Source organism: Onthophagus taurus, chromosome 10, assembly GCF_036711975.1.
Source record: "Onthophagus taurus isolate NC chromosome 10, IU_Otau_3.0, whole genome shotgun sequence".
Lineage (NCBI taxonomy): Eukaryota > Metazoa > Arthropoda > Insecta > Coleoptera > Scarabaeidae > Onthophagus > Onthophagus taurus.
The window spans coordinates 1,898,284-1,919,436 of NC_091975.1; the positions used below are offsets into that span (position 1 = coordinate 1,898,284).

The 21,153-nt window shown below is 34.5% G+C and overlaps 3 protein-coding genes and 1 non-coding gene across 10 annotated transcripts; 3 read left to right on the plus strand and 1 right to left on the minus strand.

Moving 5' to 3' along the window:
* The first annotated feature begins 14 nt into the window (after positions 1–14).
* On the plus strand, positions 15–11,035 carry LOC111428436 (uro-adherence factor A-like). Of its 3 annotated transcripts, none has more exons than XM_023063942.2 (9): positions 15–104; positions 578–716; positions 2,656–2,769; positions 2,823–5,473; positions 5,524–5,830; positions 6,577–6,794; positions 7,031–7,570; positions 7,625–10,729; positions 10,793–11,035. In XM_023063942.2, the coding sequence occupies exons 2-9, from the start codon at positions 591–593 to the stop codon at positions 10,833–10,835; spliced, it is 7,104 nt and encodes a 2,367-aa protein (XP_022919710.2). In that variant the 5' UTR covers positions 15–104; positions 578–590; the 3' UTR covers positions 10,836–11,035. The 3 variants fall into 3 exon arrangements, with proteins under 3 accessions (XP_022919710.2, XP_022919711.2, XP_022919712.2); XM_023063943.2 differs by having other exon boundaries at positions 10,810–10,903; XM_023063944.2 differs by lacking the exons at positions 15–104; positions 578–716 and adding an exon at positions 1,783–1,862.
* A 348-nt stretch (positions 11,036–11,383) lies between these two features.
* LOC111428437 (transmembrane protein 167A-like protein ksh) lies at positions 11,384–11,898 on the minus strand. Its single transcript, XM_023063945.2, has 3 exons — positions 11,817–11,898; positions 11,653–11,762; positions 11,384–11,601 (listed from the first exon to the last, which is right to left on the minus strand). The coding sequence occupies exons 1-3, from the start codon at positions 11,817–11,819 to the stop codon at positions 11,496–11,498; spliced, it is 219 nt and encodes a 72-aa protein (XP_022919713.1). The 5' UTR covers positions 11,820–11,898; the 3' UTR covers positions 11,384–11,495.
* A 150-nt stretch (positions 11,899–12,048) lies between these two features.
* Positions 12,049–20,593, plus strand: LOC111428569 (Zinc-finger protein 72D). 5 transcript variants are annotated; one of them, XM_023064145.2, is made up of 17 exons: positions 12,104–12,213; positions 12,499–12,608; positions 13,391–13,680; positions 13,733–13,859; positions 15,830–16,025; positions 16,185–16,339; positions 16,625–16,741; positions 16,808–16,911; positions 16,969–17,151; positions 17,205–17,381; positions 17,436–17,722; positions 17,933–18,273; positions 18,972–19,063; positions 19,576–19,671; positions 19,728–19,982; positions 20,035–20,137; positions 20,188–20,396. In XM_023064145.2, the coding sequence occupies exons 1-17, from the start codon at positions 12,164–12,166 to the stop codon at positions 20,280–20,282; spliced, it is 2,778 nt and encodes a 925-aa protein (XP_022919913.1). In that variant the 5' UTR covers positions 12,104–12,163; the 3' UTR covers positions 20,283–20,396. The 5 variants fall into 5 exon arrangements, 4 of the variants coding, with proteins under 4 accessions (XP_022919914.1, XP_022919913.1, XP_022919912.1 ...); XM_023064144.2 differs by having other exon boundaries at positions 16,625–16,911; positions 20,200–20,593; XM_023064143.2 differs by having other exon boundaries at positions 16,625–16,911.
* On the plus strand, positions 17,752–17,883 carry LOC111428617 (small nucleolar RNA SNORA79). Its single transcript, XR_002708082.1, has one exon. It is a non-coding gene; the product is annotated as a small nucleolar RNA SNORA79 (small nucleolar RNA).
* Positions 20,594–21,153: the final 560 nt, after the last annotated feature.

Genomic DNA, 21,153 nt, shown 5'->3' on the forward strand with positions numbered 1-21,153 from the left:
TCAAGATTGTTTTGTGTGTGCGTCGGTCGCGTATTCTAACCGTATTTTCCGCGATTTTACGCCGGTTTTGGCCCGAATCCCCTTCATTTCGAATGGAAAACATGGTAAGGATTCGTTTCCTCAGAAAATACCGTCCCTATTCGGATTGCGACGATTTAAAATCGCCAAAAACAACCTTTACCCATCTCCTTTTAAAGAATACATCTTCATCGTCATTTTTACTTTTCCTTCTTTAAATAACTTTATATAATCCTCTTATAGTAAATTTTTGTATCGTTCACCTAAATTCGAAGGGTTTCATGATAGGTTAAATGTCGTCGGAGAGTTAAAAATCGATAAAGCCTCATAATGGGGGAGGTGTTCAGGTATTTTACTTTCGATTTTGTTACAAAAAGATGTTAAATTTATCTCTGAAGATGAACTCTTTTAACCGAAACGTGCTTAGTTATCAGAAATGTTTATAAACAACACCATAAAAAGATTAAAATGAATGGAATTGATTTGAAAGCTTTTAGTTTCAAAATGATTGTTAAAGAACTAGAAATAACAACAATAACATTCGTAACAATATTTACAGGTGATCTTTTCTGATGTCGGTGCCAATGTCACAATATGAGGCACTTCTTGAGGAAGTACGTTTGCTTAGGCGCAGAACTCAACATGTTCAACAACTCGCAGATCCTTTAATATCAAATGAAGAACGTTATGATGTACAGGTAAGTCAGATGAGGTAATAAAGATTAAAAAGTTTATTAAGTGTGATATAAATAAATTAGTTGCCTTTGTAAATAAGATAATTTGATAAGAAATCATATTCCTTAAAAGTTGTCTTTCCTTTTTGATTAGATTAAAATCATTTTGAAATCGGTAGGTTAAAACGGTTGGTATTAACATAAATTTAACAGGTCGTTAAGCCTATAAGAGACGCTTTTACTTCTTTTGTATCTGAGAAAACGTTTAAAAACGAGTGGTTAATTTCTCTCAATTTGTTTGCGCAATCGTCCATATCGGGTCACTTTACTTTATTTAAAAATATATTATTAATAAGTGTATAATTTAAACATGTTTTTATTAGTGTTGAAATTTTGAATGAGATGGATGCAGGAAGGTTACGTTTTGGGCAAACGCAGTGCTGCATTGCGCTTGGGAAAACTCTGTTTGTGTATATGTCAGCGAGCGCGGACGTTCAGTTTCACCATAGGCGCCGTTCGAGCCGCTTTTAAAAGAAAATCGGTTTGTTTCTTCGTAGTTTTCGCTTTCGTTTTCGTTTCCCTACACACTCGGCTAATAATTTCTCACTCCGTCGTCTAAATTGAGTTTGTTTACGTGACCGGTTCCTAAAAATTCACATCACGCATGCTGTTGCTACCACTACAGATTCTCTTCAAGCCAAGCAGCTTCGAAACTCAAAGTTTTCCTTCTTGGTTTGATTCAGACTTTTTATTTATTTATTTATAGGAAATAAAATTATTAATAAGGTCAGCATGTTTATGTGAGTGATGGTGGTGGTGGGTCAATTTTAATTAATAGCCGCGCACGATCTATTTAAAGTCAAATTAGTCATTGTGGAGGAAGTGAAACGTTCCGTCGATCTATTAATTGCATCGTTGAAGAGGCGTTGAAAACAACAAACGCTAATTGGACGATTTCTTAAGAAAAATTGATTCCGTGGGATGTTATTAAAATGTTATTTGCTGTTGTTTTTATTTTCAATAGTTAACTTTTCTTTTTGATGTTTCTCAAATATCAACCGTTCGACGTTTAAGGGCTTTAACCGGTCGATAATAAGGGTGGGGACTTGGAAAATCACACTTTGAAGGTCGAGGTCAATAGATTCGCGAGAAAAAATTAAAGGTCTCAAGGTTTGTATTAAAAAATTTACCAAATTTTTCAAATTATAACTCATCTTTCTTCGATTTTCTATGACACATGTTTTATTCATTTATCTTTATTTAAACTATCAGGAATCTGGATTTGTTTGTTAACGATTACTTACTGTTTGTACGAGACTAAACACTGTTGGAATAATGTTTGCATAGATTACTTATTGTTTACAAAATGATAGACAAATTATCCAGAATTCTAGATACAGTTGCCAAGAGATTAGGTATCACTAATAGCATCCAAAACTCTGGAAATAGAAGACATTGTGTCTATGCAGCTCAACCTTAGAAAATGTAACAGAAAGCTAGAGTCAAGAAATATCGAGGCTTACATAAGCGCCATCTTTTGAAATCTATTACCAATCAAATATAATGTCTATTATTAAATCAAGTTAATAAAATAAAGGAAATTTAAAAAATATAAATCTAAAATTACTAATTTCTGTATCTTATCAATTAACTTATCCAGATTTTTTATTGATAATATATCCATTTTAAGTCATATTCGCGTTTTTAAATCCTTATTATCCAATTAATAGTCACCTTCTTTTGATACAATTTACTACAGTAAGTTCACCTTGACCCAAACGTTTCTGATGCCTTTTCATTTACCTCCACAAAAGAATCATCGACTCTCCTCAGCATGAAGGTTAAATGTCCCCTTTTTGGACTTGCAATGTCAATTTGTTTTCTCATTAAATTTAAGTGTTTCACCTTAAACTTTATTTATTTATAATATTTATTAATTGTTTAATTTAATTTTTTGTTATAGGGAAAATGTCAAACGCTTTTAAGCAATAATGTAACCAAAAGTAAAACAAATTTAAATCCGACGATGGATTCAACTGACGTGGAATTTTTACACGAAACGAAACCCCCAGACGAGGTAGATTTAATTAAATATATTTAAATTTTTAATATTAAACTATATTAATTTAGTTTGATCAAATTGACCATGAAAATATTCCAAGTGAAGATGAATGCGGCCGCGTATCCAGTACTCACATGTCAGTTAGCAGTGAACCAATATCACAACCAACGAGGGGTCGAGCTAGTTTATACCATGGAACATGGCCGGTTGAAAGAACGACTACAATGTGGAATTCAGAACCAACAAATTTAGGTCCAATGACAAATAATTTAACCGCGATTCGAATGGATCAAACAAGCGTAATGAGTTTTGCTTCAAGTTCCGGTGGCGCCCCTTTAGATCGCGTATTAAGTAGCCCAGATCATTCACGAAGATCTTCACAACAATTAGAAGCAAAAATGGATATGGTTTATAGTTTATTAGCTATGTTGGGGGGGCAAGAACACGCCGATATGGGAGAAACCCTTTTGGCATTAAGTACAAGCCCTGAAAGTTGTTTAGCAATGCGACAATCTGGTTGTATACCCCTTCTGGTGCAATTAGTTCAATCGGATAAAGACGCCGATTCACGAAAGAAAGCATCCGAGGCTTTACATAATTTGGTGCATTCACAACCGGATGAGAAACTTCGCAAACGAGAAACAAGGGTTTTAAAGTTATTAGAACAAGCTAGATTATATACGGAAGCTTTAAAAAATAACACCGAATTTATTCCTGATCCATCAATATCTTCCGGTGACGATACCGCAAGCGATAAACATCCCGTCGCTACGATAGCGCATTTAATGAAACATTCGTTTGATGAGGGTCATCGTCAAGCGATTTGTCAACTTGGAGGGATTTACGTAATCGCTAATTTAGTTGAGAATGAACACTCAATTCATGGTAGCACGAACGAAGATGGTCAATGCATTTTAATGAGACGTTACGCGTGTATGGCTTTAACAAATCTTACATTTGGTGATAGCGGAAATAAAGCTCTTCTCTGTTCGTTTCGCGAATTTATGCGAGCTCTTGTTGTACAACTACAAAGTCCCAGTGATGAATTAAGACAAGTGACAGCAAGCGTGCTTAGAAATTTATCATGGAGAGCTGATTCAGTTAGCAAAGAAATTTTAAAAGAAGTTGGGACAGTAACTGGATTAATGAAAGCGGCGATGGTTGATAGTAAAGAGAATACGTTAAAATCAATACTTTCGGCTTTATGGAATTTATCGGCTCATTGTACAGAAAATAAAGCGGAAATTTGTGCTATAGATGGAGCGTTAGGTTTCTTAGTTGATATGTTATCTTACAAAACTCCATCAAAATCATTAGCTGTTATTGAAAATTCGGGTGGGATACTTAGAAACATTTCATCTCAAATCGCTGTAAGAGAGGATTATCGGGAAATCTTACGGAAACATAATTGTCTTCAAGTACTTTTAGAACAATTAAAATCACCTAGTTTGACCATTGTTAGTAACGCTTGTGGTACCTTATGGAATCTTTCAGCGAAAAATGGGCAAGATCAAGAAAGTTTATGGCAAATGGGGGCTCCGGCGATGTTGAGAAGTTTAAATCATTCAAAACATAAAATGATTGCTATGGGCTCAAGCGCTGCTTTAAAAAATTTATTAAGTTCTCGCCCCAGCCATAGCTTATTACCCCAAATGGACGCCACAGCTAAAGCTATGGATCTTCCAGTTTTACCAACGTTAGGTGCAAGGAAACAAAAAGCTTTATTACAAGATTTAGATCAAAACTTAAGAGAAACCTACGATAATTTAGAATCGCCAAAAGATTTCAAAAAAACCTTTTTAAAAGAAAAGAAAGACGAAGATTTGTGTCATGCGTTTTCATCGATTAACCTCAATGAAACATCTTCAAACTCATATTTCCATCAAAAAACGTTTAGTGGTGGATCTTCATCACTTCCATACACAACACAAAAAAGATTGAAACGAATTGAAGATGAAACGGATTCTAACGATCAACCAATCGATTTTAGCCGAAAATATTCTGAGAAACAAGATAATTTAAAACAAAAAAAATATGTTACAACATCATACGCCGAAACTGATTTAGATCAACCAACCGATTATTCTTTAAGATACGCCGAAGACGATTCAGACTCAGAAATACCTAAAAACGAATACGTACAAGACACCGTTAAAACATATTGTACGGAAGGGACACCTTTAAATTTCTCAACGGCTACATCAATGTCCGATTTGAGAATAGAAAAAATCGACAACGAAAAAACATCGCAGAATTCATCTTCAATTCAAAAAGAAGAAAATGTTATCGACGAAAAAGATCGTTGTTCAACCGAAGATATTTCAGAGATTGAAACGGCGAGGAAATCGGAAAAGTTACAATTTAATTCGGGGTTGATGTCGCCGGAAAAGCCGGTTAATTACTGCGAAGAAGGAACTCCGGGTTATTTTTCGAGAGTGAGCAGTTTTGGATCGTTAACTTCAATTCCAGCGAATGAAAATTTGAAAGGTAAAACAGGACAAGATAAAGAAAGAATCTCTCAAAACGTTTCGCAAGAAGATGAAACGAAACGCGAAATAATCCCGAATGAGAATCAAAAAGCCGTTAAATTCGAACAAACCGTAAATTACGCCGAAGAAACTCCATTAATGTTTTCGCGTTCGAGTTCTCTGGCTTCGTTGGATAGTTTTGAGCAACACTCTATCCACGATGATCGAAGCTCAATCGTTTCTGAAATTAGGTAAATTATTATAAACATTAGTAATTAATCAATTAATGATTCGTTTTTAGTCGTTTTACAAGCGGAGTTGTTTCCCCGGATATCCCCGATTCTCCATCGCAAACGATGCCGCCGAGTCCGCGCCCTCGAAAAGTTTTAGAATACCCATCCACTTCTCGAGCAGCTATTTTATTTCAAAGAACGGCCGCTGATGGGCGACCTCAACCAGCACCTCGAAGTATTCAAAAACCAAGTATTTTTGAAGATAATGTTACTAAATTTAAAGAGGAGAGTACTCCAGTACAATTTTCCACGGCAACGAGTTTGAGTAGTTTAACTATTGATGAACACGAAGATCGAAATTTGACATTGCCAAAGGTAACTTAACTTTATTTTTGGGTGTTATATCTTAAATTGATAATGATTAAATTCTTGTTTTATATTCGGGTTTAACCATGCATTTTCAGACACATGATTAAACCCTGTATTTTGTAGTTCTAGGTGTAGTGTTAGTTCTAGTTTTATTTGTTATTCAGCTTTCGATTGTTACTTCCGCCTGGAATACAGTACAGTATGTACCCAGGCTGTAAGCTTGCTTAATTCAAAGTGTCTGGCAGTATACTCCTGCCCCAACCCCTTCCGGCGTTTGAGAGCTTGCAAATATCTGCCTGATCCAGAGAATGTTCGTTTTTGATCCAGGACTGCCGTTCAGGCAGTACAAGAGTAGAGTTGGCGTTGTGCTTGTTGCACCAGAAATTGCCAAGCTATCTAGTCTAACACTATTATTATTTAGCGCTAAATAACAACTAAAATAAAACTAATTTAAATTGCGCATACTAATTGTCCGCGCGCATGTATTAAAAGTTTAAAAAATCATTTAAACTCCGTTTATGATTATTAAGAAATCACCTTTGATATCAAAAATTAAAGGATTTTCGATAAATTAGATTAAAGTCGATTTTATCTAATTTTCTTTGATAATAATTTAATTGAAAAAATATTTAAATCAATTTAAAACACGATTTTGTTTTAATATGTTTGTGTTACATCATTTATTTTCTTTTAAAAAGGTACTTTTTTTTATTAAAAATTTATATTTGTTATTATTTTTGTTTGTTATAAAGGTTTCTCCCCCAACCAGTCAAAATAGTGGGAGTACTTTGAGTGCAAACGCAACGAATGTCAATGTTGAGGAAAAAGTTAAACAAAACGACGAAAAGAAAGATGTTGAACCTGAAAAACCGGCGAATATCAGTTCGGATTCGGAGATACACATCTCTGAAAATGAAGGCGATGAAGACATTTTAGCGGATTGTATTAATATTGGGATGCAAAATCGGAGGTAAATGTTTTTGATTTGGTGGAAAATCAAAGTTCCTTTTTTCTCTTTTATTTATTTATTGTCATATGTCAAAATTTTATTTTAAACGCGACCAAATCCATTTTTTTTTTGTTCTAAATTATTAATTATCTTTTATCATCTTATTTATTTTTTATTTTCATGATGTTTTTTGTTTTAATCACTTTATACTACGTGGTCGCGTTTTCATACGTTTTTTCTCTTCACAAATTGTGTAGGCACAAAGAAGTTGAACCCGTTCAGGCAACCCCCGGTGCAAAATCGTACAATTACCCACTAAAACGACCAGCATCTGGAAGTGGAATACCTCTACCAAGAAGATTTGGGCAAAATAATGGGAGTGGTGACACAGTGAAAACTTATTGTACCGAAGATACTCCGGCGATTTTAAGTCATGCTGGCTCCCAATCCGATTTGAGCATATTATCATCGCCGAACGAAAAGAAAAATAATAGTAACGTAAAAGATTATACGTCAGATGATAGCGGAAGTAATTTATCTGGGGATAACGAAAATATTTTAGCTGAGTGTATACAATCTGGGATGCCGAAAGCTAAACCAAAACATAACAACTCAAAAATATTTAACAAAGTAACTCCAGATAACAATTATTTAGATGGGAAAGACCGAAAATTGACTTATTTAATCGCTAAGGATGAAGTTGAGAAATTCGCCGTCGAAAATAGTCCGTGCCAGTTTTCTTTAAGATCGAGTTTAAGTGATTTAACCGTCGATGGAAGTGTAGCTGGTTTAGCAAGGTAAAACATAAAAAATTAATGTTTTAAATTAAAATATTAAATAATTTTTTTTAGTATGAAACCAGCATCATCGAATAATCAACAAAAACCGATTAATAATTCAAATTTATCCGGCCAAGAATCTTTATCTTCATTAAGTGTCGATTCAGTTGGATCCGTCGAGAATGAACAAGCGTTGTTGGAGCAATGTATATCATCGGGAATGCCAAAAAGTAAATCTTCAGAATCGTCTCAACACCCCGATACGGAACAAAAAGATCCAAAAAACGCACCTGCTGCGTCTGCTGTCGCAAGCATACCTCATCAGCTCGAATTCGAGCAGATTCACGATCATCGTCCCGCACCACCACCAATAACGGCAGGCGAAGACGAGTCAGACGCAGGCAGAAGTCACGCGACGAGGGACGAACCTTTGAAAACACCCCCCGCAACAGAACAGGTTTTGATCGAACCAAAGAAGAGTGGGTGTGAAAAAGAAAATGTTGAAGAAAAAATTGAAAATGAAAAGATTGTAAATAGAATGTTAGATCCGGATGCGATGATCGAATCTTTAGATCGATTTACAGCCGAATTAGTATTACAAGCTCAATCGAGAATGGAAAAAGAAAAAGATTTACAAAACTCTGTTACCGATGGTGGTGAAACTTGGACGGATATTTCACCAAACGATGTTAGCTTCCCGAGTATTTCCGGTTCTGTTCCGCAAGTAATAACATTTAGCGATGACTATGCGAGAAAAGAGGCCAATTTCACGACGGATATGAGCACATTAACGGAATCAACTTTAATTGCGATAGAAGCAACCCGAATCGCGACCACTTTTCAAATGGAAGCCGCGATGGCTCATAGCACGGGTCCTTTTGAATTGGACATGATCCAACCACCTTCTCATTTGAATTCATTAACAAGCTCGATAAACGAACTTGATTTTAATAAAACAAAACGAAGTCCTAAATTAACGGTAAGAAAGAAATCTTTACCGAACTTAATGATACGAAAAGCACTTACAAACTCGCTAAATCAAGCGACAAGTTTTGAATCGTTGGAAAACAGGAGTATATCTAACTTAGATCATGTTAATCCCCCTTCGATTTTAGGCGATGTTGAGCTTTTAGACCTTGAAGGCTCAATGATAAGTGTGGCTTCTTTACAAAGCGAAGCCGAGGATGTCAAAACGGATTTTTTAATTAACGGATTTGTTTCTGAGAATCGACAAAACTCGCATCCGATGTTTAATGTGAAAGTACCCTACTCGGAAATTGAAAATGTTAATCCCCCATCGATTTTCAATGAAATTACGGATATTTGTAATTCTTTAGCTGACGCTCAAACTGAAGCCATGGGAACTGAAACTGAAATCTTCGAAGATTGCATCACCCACTTAGACAATGATGCAACTTTATTTTCCGACGCAAATAGTAGCACCCCATTGGAAAGTGATTTAAGCAGTAACGATTCGACTCCTAAAAAGCAAAGAAAAATGTTAACCCCAAAAGAGCGAAGAAACCTGTCTAAAGATCGATATAAAACTTACACGATTGATTTGCAAGCTTCCGAAGATTACGTTACATGCACTTCAGGAACTCCTCCAAGAAGTAGCCCAAAAATGACGGCGAGAGAAAAAAGGTTAAATAATCGATCTAGATTTGAAACGCAAGTTATTGATGAAAGTATCTTAAAAAATTTTGAAAGTTCTTCATCAAAAGAAACAATTTCTGAAACTTCTACTTTAACATCAACGTGCATCACAGAGAGTACATTAAATGGAAATTGTTCCCAATCTAATATTCGCAAAAATTTCATTCAAAAAAGGTTAGAAAACCGGGATCGATTCAAAACAAAGGTAATCACAGATAATTCTTCAGCTGTAATGTTAATAACATCACCGAATTCGCCCGATTTACATTATTTACTACAAAAAGAGGCTAACACAGTGCTCAAAACTTTAAATGAAACTAAAACGAAAGTGGATGAATTATTAGAATGCGAAACATTAAGTTTGGTATCAAACGAAGAAGATTCATCCGAGCAAAACTCTGGGGGTTCTAATTATAGAACGTATCACAAGAGTTGGGGGCTCAATCAACCTCATATACCGGTTGTTGATCAACAATCAACAGATGATACAATTAAAACGAAAGAATTAGATAGTTTTGAAATTGAAAACATCGAAAATTCTGAATCGTCTGATTTTGAAGGTGAGGTTAAACCAGGAAAACCAAAAATTGTTAAACCCGAAGATGTCGTAGAAAAAGATGAAGAAAAAGTGAAAGCGATTCGTGGGCACCGAAAATCTTTGTACCATCGAAACGTTAAAACAACCCCACCAAGTAAAATCGTTTCACCAACTCCGATTAGTAATAAAATGAGTCCTACAAATAAAAATTTGGTAACAAAAACGACCCCACCGAAAAATGTTAACAAAACCCCACTAACTAATTCAAAATTAATTAAACCATCAACAAAATCGACGAATATCCCAACTCAAAAAAATAATTTTATTACTTCCAAACCACCACAACAACAAAGCCCGATTAAAAGTAATTCACCAAAACAACATTCGAATTCTACTTCAACAAAGTCGCCGAATTTAGAACGACAAGGGACTTTTGTTAAAGAAGAAAAACCGAAAACAGTTTCGGGAATTCCAAAATCGGCGCCAAGTAAAATCCCATCAACGAGTAATATTCCGAAACCTTCAAAAATCGCGAGAGCCACCCCACCACCACCACCTAAATCAATTCCAAAACCACAAAAAACACCCCCTTTAAATAACCAAGAGAAACCAAAAACTTTTTATCGATCCCCAAGCGTCGATGCGAAAGATGTCACGAAAAGAAGCAGCTTACAACCGTCTACTTCGAGTCAAAGTTTAAAAAATGGGGGTGTTGTTAAGCGGTCGTCGATGCCGGAAAGTACGAATCAACAACGAAACGGCAGTAATGGTAGTTTGGCTTCGAACGGTTCGAATTCGAAACAAATTACGAGTAAAATCGCGAGTTTATGGAAAAGAGTCGAGGAAAGTAAAAAGCAAAGTAATAAAACTATTGATAAACGAGTTTGGATTCAACCTGAACAACAAAAATTGATTCGTAGTAATACCTTTGATAATAAAGATGAATTACATGGAAATCAAGATTCCGGAAAAAGGATATCGAGGTAATTTAATACTTTAAATTACTAAAAATATAAAATAAATTTGTTTGTGTTAAAATTAATCAGGTTGGGATCATTTGTAGTAGTGGAAGGTGAACCAAACGTGTAAACCTTTAAGAAAAACCGGAAGTAACTTCTTGGATCTTCTTAAAAAAATTAATTTAATAAAAGAAAACAAGAAGAAATTCTTTCGCGTACTCATTGTATGTTCGTATTATAATTTTTGTCTATGTTTTTTTGTTCTAGTCCTTTATTTGCAATGTGTAATGTAATCATTTTTTTATATAAATAATTAACTGTATGTTAAAAGACTGTGTATCATTTTATTTGAGGGATTTAAATGTAAATATATAACATTATTTAAAAGGAAATGTTTCAATATTGCATTGTAGCATTTATTTACTACTTATTCTTGTTCTTCTTCCATTGTAGAAGGTAGTAAAAAAAATTAAACAAGCTCGGGAGATAATGTACCTTGTAATTTTTATACGAAGGCGACGAATTGAATGTGAACCGGACATTTTAACTCCTGTAATAATTATATTTTTTTTTTAATTTTTTCATTAACCATTGTTGGCATCATCTATTCTTATTTTTAGTAGGTAAATTTATTTATGACGTATTTACGTGTTATATCGATCAATAAAATTGCTTAAATCTTTTTGATTTTGTATTTCATAAACACCTCAAAATTGCTTTATATATAATTATTTAAAAATAAAGTGGAAATTTTATTTTATATGTACAAAAAAATTTATTCAAAGTATATTTAACTTAAAAATAAAATATAAAAAGCTATCGTTAAACAAAACATTCCTACGTAAGGAGACATTCTTTCCCCTATTCTAGCACATTTCCAAAACGATCCTGACCATCTAAAAAAAAGATAATTAATTAATAAATTAAAATTAATAAATACAACTCACCCATTCTTATTTCGATCTATTATACTTGGAAATAACGACCTAAGATAAGTGCAGGTACATATTAATAGTAGGAGTATGATCACCACACTTTGGAAGCTAAATAGCACGGACTAAAATATTAAACGTTTTTATTTATTTATCAATCGTTAATTAATTAAACTTACCATTTTATTTTAATTTTATTAAATAATTTTAGGTTATGATTTTATTAGTGACGTTTACATCTCTAAAACGTCAAATTTTATTATGTTAGTATCACTGTAAAATTGGCGCGCAATAAAAAAAAAACTCTTTTAACCTACACTTTAAAAATGGTCGAATTTATTTAAATCATTAAAATCGTTCTTATACAATAAAATAAGAACTTTTCGTAAATAAATAAATTAATAAATAGGTTTTTTTTACTTCACTTCCGTTACGAAGAAGGCGGTGGAAGGGGAATCATTTCCGGAAAATTACCGTTGGCAATTCTGTTCGAAGAATAACTTGTCAATGAGTGCGTCTTCGTAATATGGCTACGAATAATTATTTTGGCTTTGCACATGGTGGAACTCAATATAGGTAAGTTTTAAAACCATCTAGAAATGTATTCGAACGTTTTCCATGCTTCAAACATACGTATCTATGAAATCCTTAGAAAAACGCGCCGTTGTGTACCGGTGTCCTTGAAGCTATGGCGCCGGCATATTGGCACGATCAATAACTAGACTTGGCGTGTACCCGTCATAGGCGGGTGACGCTTAAACAACCCCCTGATATTTTGGGGTCATTTTGAAGTCCTTTCACCCATTCTTTCCATAATCGTTAAAGTAATAATACTTATGATCGATTTTTGTGTACTTTCAGTGCTGCGGCCGCCACTGGGGCCGCTTATCAAGCAGGTCAAGCTGGATATGCTGTAGCTACACCCGCCACTGCTGCTGCAGCTGCTACTTACGGTACTCAACGACCTGCAGGTAAGATTTGCTTAAAAGAAAAATATAAAAACTTCTATATTTATTTATTTACGAATTAAAGATTAGATTCTTTATCTGCTTCAGCTAAAATTTCGAAAACCATATTTTGGTTCCAACAATTATTGTAAAATCCATTTTAGATGGATCATTTTTGCCGATTTTTGTTAAGGTGAAGCAAAATAAATCATTAACTCTAAAACAACTTTAATCGTTTTGTTGTGTTTTGTTATAGATGTTTACAACGAAATGCAATAAACGGTTAAGGTTAAAAATGTATTATGTATCAAAGTCCAACATAAAGGTGAATAAGTAGGTTGAATTTTCGACTCTGATAAATTTATTTAATAATAAGAATTTGTCAGGGACGATTTTGTTGGACCCATTGTATGGCATTTACTTTTAACCATGTCATTGTCACCATGTCACCTGGCATTGTTAAAAGTTGTATTTTAATTAAATCTTATGGTACCCATTGGCTTCTATGTGTGTATCTGAAAAATTAAATATTCAAACTATTTTATTTTGCCATTTAGAAGTCGATGTGTAAAAATAGTGACAATTAAATTTTATAAAAATTGTCTACAATAATTTTAACTTATAGGAATCCCTTGTTATAAGGTAATAAAAGTAGTCTACGCGGTTGTTGGGTTCGTTGGCAGAAAGTTCCTAGAAAACGAAAAAATAAATTTAAGAGGCTGAAACGGGATGATTTATTTTGCACCACCTAAACAAAAAAAACTTAAAAAAAGTCGTAATAAGAGTAATTAAAAACGTTTGTGCAGGGTACGAGACAGCGTACCAAGCGGCTGCGGCGACGCCGGGAACTTATGCCGCTGTGGGTACAGGTACGACACCTGCTTACGAGTACGGTTACGGTAGGCCAGCAGCGGCGACTACTGGTTATCCGGACGCTGGTAAAACTTACTATCAGCAGACGGCCGCAGGACAAGCAGCCCAAGCCGCTGGTTACACGGCTGCTGGATACGATCAGACGGCCGCCACTGCAAAACCGACAAGTTACACTGCAACATACACCCAGAGAACGGCTGCTCAACCACAAGCACAGGCCGCGGTAATTAATCATTAAAAAATGAGAAAACAAGTTGTATCTTATTCTTGAATAGACCGTGACGGCAAAACCGACGCAGTATACAGGAACTTACCAGGCCAACGCAACCGGATATCAAGCGACTTACGCCCAACCAGCCGCGCAGACTACCATAGCTGCTCAACCAACAACTCAAGCTAAACGTAAGAAATTTATAAACTTACGTTTCATTATTATTTTTAACAAGGGATTCAAATACCACTCCATAATAAAGTGTTAGCCCAAATGCTTGACAATTCTTTGAAAATGTTATTCGATTAATTGTTTTCTATTGGGCTTAAAATAAACGTCATGGAACTTTTCACAAAATTACTTTATCAAATTAGTAATTTTGCAGCCCAATATTCCTTACATTTATTTTCAAAACTAATCATATAACTAACAACAAAATATACAGTGAATTTCACTTAACACTTTCGTGTCCACTCAATATACAATTAGGGTAACGTTAATTGCTGGCATCACAAGTAGCGAAATATTAGTTGAAGGCGTAATAATAGTATATTAAAAAACAAGTTTCGTAAGACACGCTTGAAATGCACGAATTCAAGTTGAAAAACGAGTGGCGAAGCCACGAGTTTTTTAATGAATGAGTGCTTTAAGTCTTATGAAACGTGTTTTTTATGCTATTTTTTGTAATTCGCGTTTTTATACTTTTTTTTAACAAAAATAAAGTACATTTTGGCAATGTAGGGAAATAGGTATGTAGCAGTTGGTAACACCGGAACACTTGAAAATAGAAACTTTGAATTGACAATTAGAAACTGTCAAAACACAAAATATATTCACCTGAAAAAAATGTTTGATGTACACCTCCCAAAATAAGAGAAATTGCTCAGAGTCAATGTCCTCATCATTGTGGACCTTGTATTCGATGCTAAGAACGTGTTTAAACATCCATAGACAAAAATTGTCACATTGACAACTAGAAAAATTAATGACCCAATGTCACCAACTTGAACTGGTTCCATAAAATGTTACTAAAATCTCATTACAGCATCGGATGCTGTAAGGAGTCTCATTACAGCACCCGTTTGAGTACTGTTATAGCTTCCATTATCGTAGCGAATTACAAAAAATATTTTTACAGTTTAATTTTTTGCAAAGAAACAAACTAAGGTCTAGTCTAGTGACTAGATCTATAGTTCATTTTTTTTTATAATACCTGTCAAATTGTTGTAAAGTTGGCAAAATTAACAGGGAGTTTTGTTTTATCATGTTTTGAAGTAAATATGTCACATTGACGTTTGAGCTTTCGTTATTCAAAAAGAAAAGGTGCATAAAAAGTGTTGTGGGGTGTTTATTTGCCATTTACTTACCTAGAAAAGGTATTTTATTCTATTTAATTACTTTGTAGAACGTTTTTATAATAAATATGTACTTCGTCAAAATCGTATTTATCTAAAAATTTATTAGAATTTTAACCTCAACTAATTAGTTACTGACAATGTTACTAAAAACCATGAAAACAACATAAATTTTATAAGGGTCCTAGATAATACCAACAGAAACCCTAAATAATTTACATTGACAAGTATTATAGAAAAAAAACGAACTATAGTATTAGTTCTACTTTTACACTATCACTAGAACTAACACAAAATCTAGAACTAGAATCATTGTGGTTTAGCCGTCTTGAGAGATGCACAGCTAAACCCGATCGTGTCTAGGTGTAGTATTAATTATAGTTTTATTTGTAATGCAGCGTTAAATTGTGGTATATTTTTATTGAACAATAAGTAGAACTAACGTCTAGTGTTAGTTCTACTTATAGAACCAGAAATATGCTGGTTTAGCCGTGCGTCTCTTAAGACGGCCGAAAACTCAGGGTTATCATATAAGGACGTCGCCTCTTTCCTTTGCAAAATTACCCAATGCCTGTACAATTAAGCATTTTTATGTGGGACGTAGTAGTTGCGTAACTGCATTCATACAGTGCGTTTCAAAAGTAATGGATAAATTCGATAAAATCATTACAAACAATTTCTGAAAAAATCGCTGAAAGGTGTCTAAAGATTTAATTTTTTTGCAATTTTTTGGTGTAATTTTAAATTTTTTCCGCCATTTTTAAACGAGTTATATGACGTCATCATAATACATTAATTTGTTTTAGCGACATATTCAGGATACGACGCCGCTTTATATTCCGCAGCCACTATGTACGTGGCTCAACAATCAAGTGGAGCGAATCAACAGAAAGCTGCAGGTTGGCAGGGTTATAAAAAAGGTGGTGGGGGCGCAAAGAATATGCGTACGAAAGCGCCACCGAAACCGCAACAATTACACTATTGTGATGTGTGTAAGATTAGGTAAAAAACGAAAAGAAAAAAGTGTTTTTCCTGAAATCAATACTTAAATTTCAAAAATAATTTTTTAAGAAATTATTAAAACGAGATTTTGTTGTTGATTTCATAAAAAGTTCTATTTTAGAGAGTTTATTTTTAATGTATATTATTTTAAATGTGTAGTTGCGCCGGTCCGCAAACTTATAGAGAGCATTTAGAGGGTCAGAAACACAAAAAAAGGGAGGCCGCAACTAAAATGACGGCAACAGTAGCTAATACGAATCAAAATCGCGCGGGAAATTCGCTAAGATGTCAACTGTGTGATGTTACATGCACAGGTAAATTAAAAATTAATTTTCTTTTTAGCCCAAATTGCTTGACAATTTTTGTGATGATTCAATTCGATTAATTGTTTTCTATTGGGCTTAAAGACTAATAAATGGAACTTTTCACAAAGTCATTTTATTAAATTAGTAACTTTGTAGTCCAATATTCCTTACATTATTAAGACACTTTTACCAATCTCCTGATAAAACATCTAACGTTTTTAGAGCAATTGGTAAAAGTGGACGTAATTGTTATAATTTTTAGTTTAAATTAAATTATTGTTGGGGTATTTTTAGGTAACGATGCTTATGCTGCCCATATTAGAGGTGCAAAGCATTCGAAAGTCGTAATGTTACACACAAAGCTGGGGAAACCGATTCCGCCCCAGGAGCCGGAAATAATTGGGGGTCCACGTAAGTCGGTCAGCTCTACTCCTAAAATAAATTTTGTGCAGAGCGGTAGTTTGGGCATGTCTACAGGCAACGGGGATCTAAAAGAAGAGGAAGTTGATGATACCCCAGAACCCGATATTCAACCAGTCGGACAGGATTACATTGAAGAAATTAAAAGTGAAGATGGAAAAGTAATTAAATCCATGATAATCAATAAACTTAATTAATTATTATTTTATTGTATTTAGGTGATTAGTTTTAATTGTAAACTCTGTGAGTGCCGATTCAATGATCCAAATGCCAAAGAAATGCATATGAAAGGTCGAAGACACCGGCTTCAATACAAAAAGAAGGTTAATCCAGATTTGGTTGTTGATGTTAAACCGTCCCTCAGGCAAAGGAAGATTCAAGAAGAAAAAATGAGACGTGCTGTAAGTTTCTTCTTAAATCAAATTAATTTTTTTAATTTTTGATTTTAATTTAGGCATTAAGAGAAGAATATTGGCAACGTAGACACATGGCAGCCGAAGATGAAGAAGAACGTATGTATTGGGAAGAAAGGCGACGATACGAAGAAGATTACATGGAATGGTGTCGTAGAGGAAACATGGGACCTTTTCCAAGGGGAAGACCACCTTTCCCTGGAAGTGGACCCCCACCGGTACAATTAAAATTAAAATAATCGCTAATTTATAATTAATAACACAAATTATAGTTTTATCAAGGACAACAAATGGCGCGTCGAATGGAATCGAGCGATGATAGACACGTGATGGCGCGACACTCAGAGATTTACCCCAAAGAAGAAGAATTACAAGCTATTCAACGTATCGTATCTCACACTGAAAGAGCCCTAAAAATAGTTTCGGATCAAATGGCAGAAACTATTTTAAAAGATGATCAAAGTGGAGCGGTGCAACCAACAGGAAATGGACAAGATGAACAAAAGGGTGAAGAAGTGAAAAATATTGAACAAAAAGAAGATGGAAGAGATAATCAATTGTTAGTATTTTTTGATTTTATATTGAAATAGACAATTTGTTCCTTCTAGTACTTTAAGAAAATAGTGCTAGAATTTTAGTGTTGTCTTAAAGAAATTGAAAGTTTTCACGTTTGACTTTATTTAGATGGTAAAAGTCGAGTTTTTCCGCTTTCAAACATCTCAAAATATTTAATTTTTAGTTATTTTATTAATTTTTGATTATTTTCTAGATTTTCGTTCCAACAAGATCGAGATACAGCGAGAATGTTAAAAGGGGTGATGCGCGTCGGTCATTTAGCAAAAGGTCTCTTACTTCGCGATGATACAAACGTTGAATTGGTCGTGTTATGTTCCGATAAACCGACATTGACCCTCCTCCGCAAAGTAGTCGAGTTACTTCCTGCCGCTTTGAAACAAGTCAATAACGGCGATCAACAACAACAACCACCTTTGCCGAAAAACGATCAGAATTACGCGGTGACGATTAACGCAGCTGAAGCTGGATTTACGGTATCTGCTGATTCGTTGACAGTTTTGGTTCAGTTGACGAGTCCGGTGATGCGCGAGCAAGGTTAGATTCTTTAGTTAAGGTTGAGATGTGTCAGGGGAAGGAATAACTGCTTTGATGTTTTTTTTTTTGATAAGGGTTAATGGGGGGTGGTCTGTTTTGAAAAAAGGCCGGCTGCCTCCTTCATTTTTACCCCATCCAAAAAGAAAAAAAATAATTTATGATGTGCATTGAACAGTTTTTTAGATCGAGAAGTCCAAGTCTGGTAATTGTAGCAACCTGCGAAAAACACGCAGAGGAAGCAAAAGATTCTGTTGTGTTGTGTTGTTTTTTATAAGAGTAAGAAGAGATTTTTTTAGCTCCATTTGGTTTTTTCCTTTTAAGTCAAGAAGGTGTTGTTCAATTAATTATTTATTAACGATTTCGAACAAGCAAGAGAAATCTTTTGTGAGAGTACGGATGGTTTTTTTTTTATTGTGTTTTCTTTTTCCTTTTTAGATCAACAAAAAAAAATTTAATTTCTCATTTATTTTTATTTTAATACTTTACTTGACGTACTCTCTAAACACGTCGTTTTCAATTTTGCATCGACGTTTGCTGATTGCCAGATTTAGAGCTGATTCTAGGTGGTGTGGGATAAGGATTTTTGACCAACTTATTCTCTCGCCTCGGGCCGCGGCCGCCGAATGTCGAAGACGGTCGGCCCCGGTCGTCGAGCGATGTTGACGATGGTCAAACACCCTTTTGTCTGTGGTGTCTAGAAGCTGCGAGCGGCGGGTCGGACCGGGACGTTCTCGCACGCGGCAAGTGTCTCCAGGCGCTGGCAGCCCTCAGACATACCAAATGGTTCCAGGTTTGTGTCCCTTCTCACACCGAAAAATTTAAAAAAATCAATTTTACGTTTTCGATCGGTTTAATTCGGGACTTATAACGTTTATTATTGGGAATAGAACGCGAGATTAAATTTTTAACCCATTACCACGCTTTTTTATTAATCAAATGTTTAAAATTAATTCTTTTAAGTGTTAATGGGTTAAGTTTTATTAATTTAAAGTAACTTAGTAGGAAATGTTAATTAATTTTTGTTTTAATCTATTCCCAACATTTCGAATACAAGTATAATCGGCTTTTTATATCCGTGTTTCGGTATTTTATTTCTTTTATTAAAAAAATCCTTTGAGGGTCCTGCGATACGCACGCGATAGATCTTTGAGATTTGTTATAACATCAAGTTTTGTTTTGTTTATAAATTTATTAAATTAGAATGTTTTAAGACGAAAAATCCAGGACCCTTTTAAAATCTCTTTAACATTTAGATTAATTAAAATCAATTTGCGTAGGATTTAATTATTTATTGTTTCTTAGGCTAGGGCGTTGGGTTTGCATTCTTGCGTGGTCATTATTCGTATTTTACGAGATTTATGCCAACGTGTACCAACTTGGGGACCTCTAAGTCCTTGGGTAAGTTTTATATTTCATAAACTAATTGAAAATAATAAAACGATCCTATTTTTTAGGCAATGGAACTTTTGGTGGAAAAAGTAATATCTTCAGTACCAGGACAAATTCAATTATCGCCTGGAGATGCACTTCGCCGCGTGATGGAAGCAGTATCGGAAGGACTTCTACTACCCGGAGGACCAGGATTGGGAGATCCTTGCGAAAAGGATAACCCGGATGCAGCAGCCGCATTAACAGCTCAACAAAGAGAAGATTTAACTTGTTCCGCGCAATATGCACTTAGGTTAATTGCATATAGGCAAATACACAAAGTAAAAGTCTCATTTATTAGTCCATTTATGTACTAAATAGTTATTTTTTTAGGTACTAGGTATGGATCCTTTACCTGCGTTACAAAAAACGTTCCGTCGTGATCGGTCGGCCAGGAAACGTAGACGTTCCGGTGGTGAACAACAAGATTCCGAAAGTAAGTATAAAATAAAATTGAAATTTTCGAATTTCGTTTGGGTTTAATAGACTTTTCGACAGGTGACAGTGGGAAAATGGTGAAAACGGAGGGAACGGAAGTTGTTCCACCCACAGTTGTTCCGGATCCATCCGCTCCTAAATAAACTCACTTTCGTCTGAATCTTAGCGAATAGCGCCCGTGCTATCCATATTGGAAATAGTGCGTTTTATTTTAATTTCCAATCCGTTTCGATTTCATTTTTCTCGTCGATTTATTTCTATCATACTACGAAATGTGTAGAAGTAAACGTTGTGGGGAAACGTTTTTGTTGAATTGAATGATTTAAAAAGAGAACACCTATTGAGCAAAATAATTGATGTATGGATTTACGAATTAATCTTCTTATTTAAGTTTTTTAATGCAGAATGTTACTTTGTATGTGTGGTTGAATAAATAAATACATTCTCTGTGGAACATATTTTAAATAAAAATAACCCTATCTGCCTATCAGAAAAATCAATTAAACTGCTTCCTACTTTATCCTTAAATATTAATAATATTTTGTAATAATATAACCAGTCATAAGCATTATTTTGAAGATTTAAGCTCTTATCCTATAGAACGTAAGAGAATGTTATGTTAAAATTTTATTTTTGTTTGAATCATCCGGTATAATTTTTTACTTAGCCGAGAAGCAAACCACTCCGTAATAAATTTTTAAATTACCTGTAGCGACATCTCTTATTCATTAGTGGAACTAGTCTAGCTAATATTGATTTTTTGAGGGTTCGTAACTTGGCTAAACAAAAAATTATACCGGGTGATCCAAATAAAATCGAGTAAAAACTTTTCCAATCGAGATTTTCTCGCAAAATTTTATTTTTGTTTGAATCACCCGGTATAATTTTTTACTTAGCCGAGAAGCAAACCACTCCGAAATAATTTTTTAAATTACCTCTAGCGACATCTCTTATTCATTAGTGGAACTAGTCTAGCTAATATTGATTTTTTGAGGGTTCGTAACTTGGCTAAAC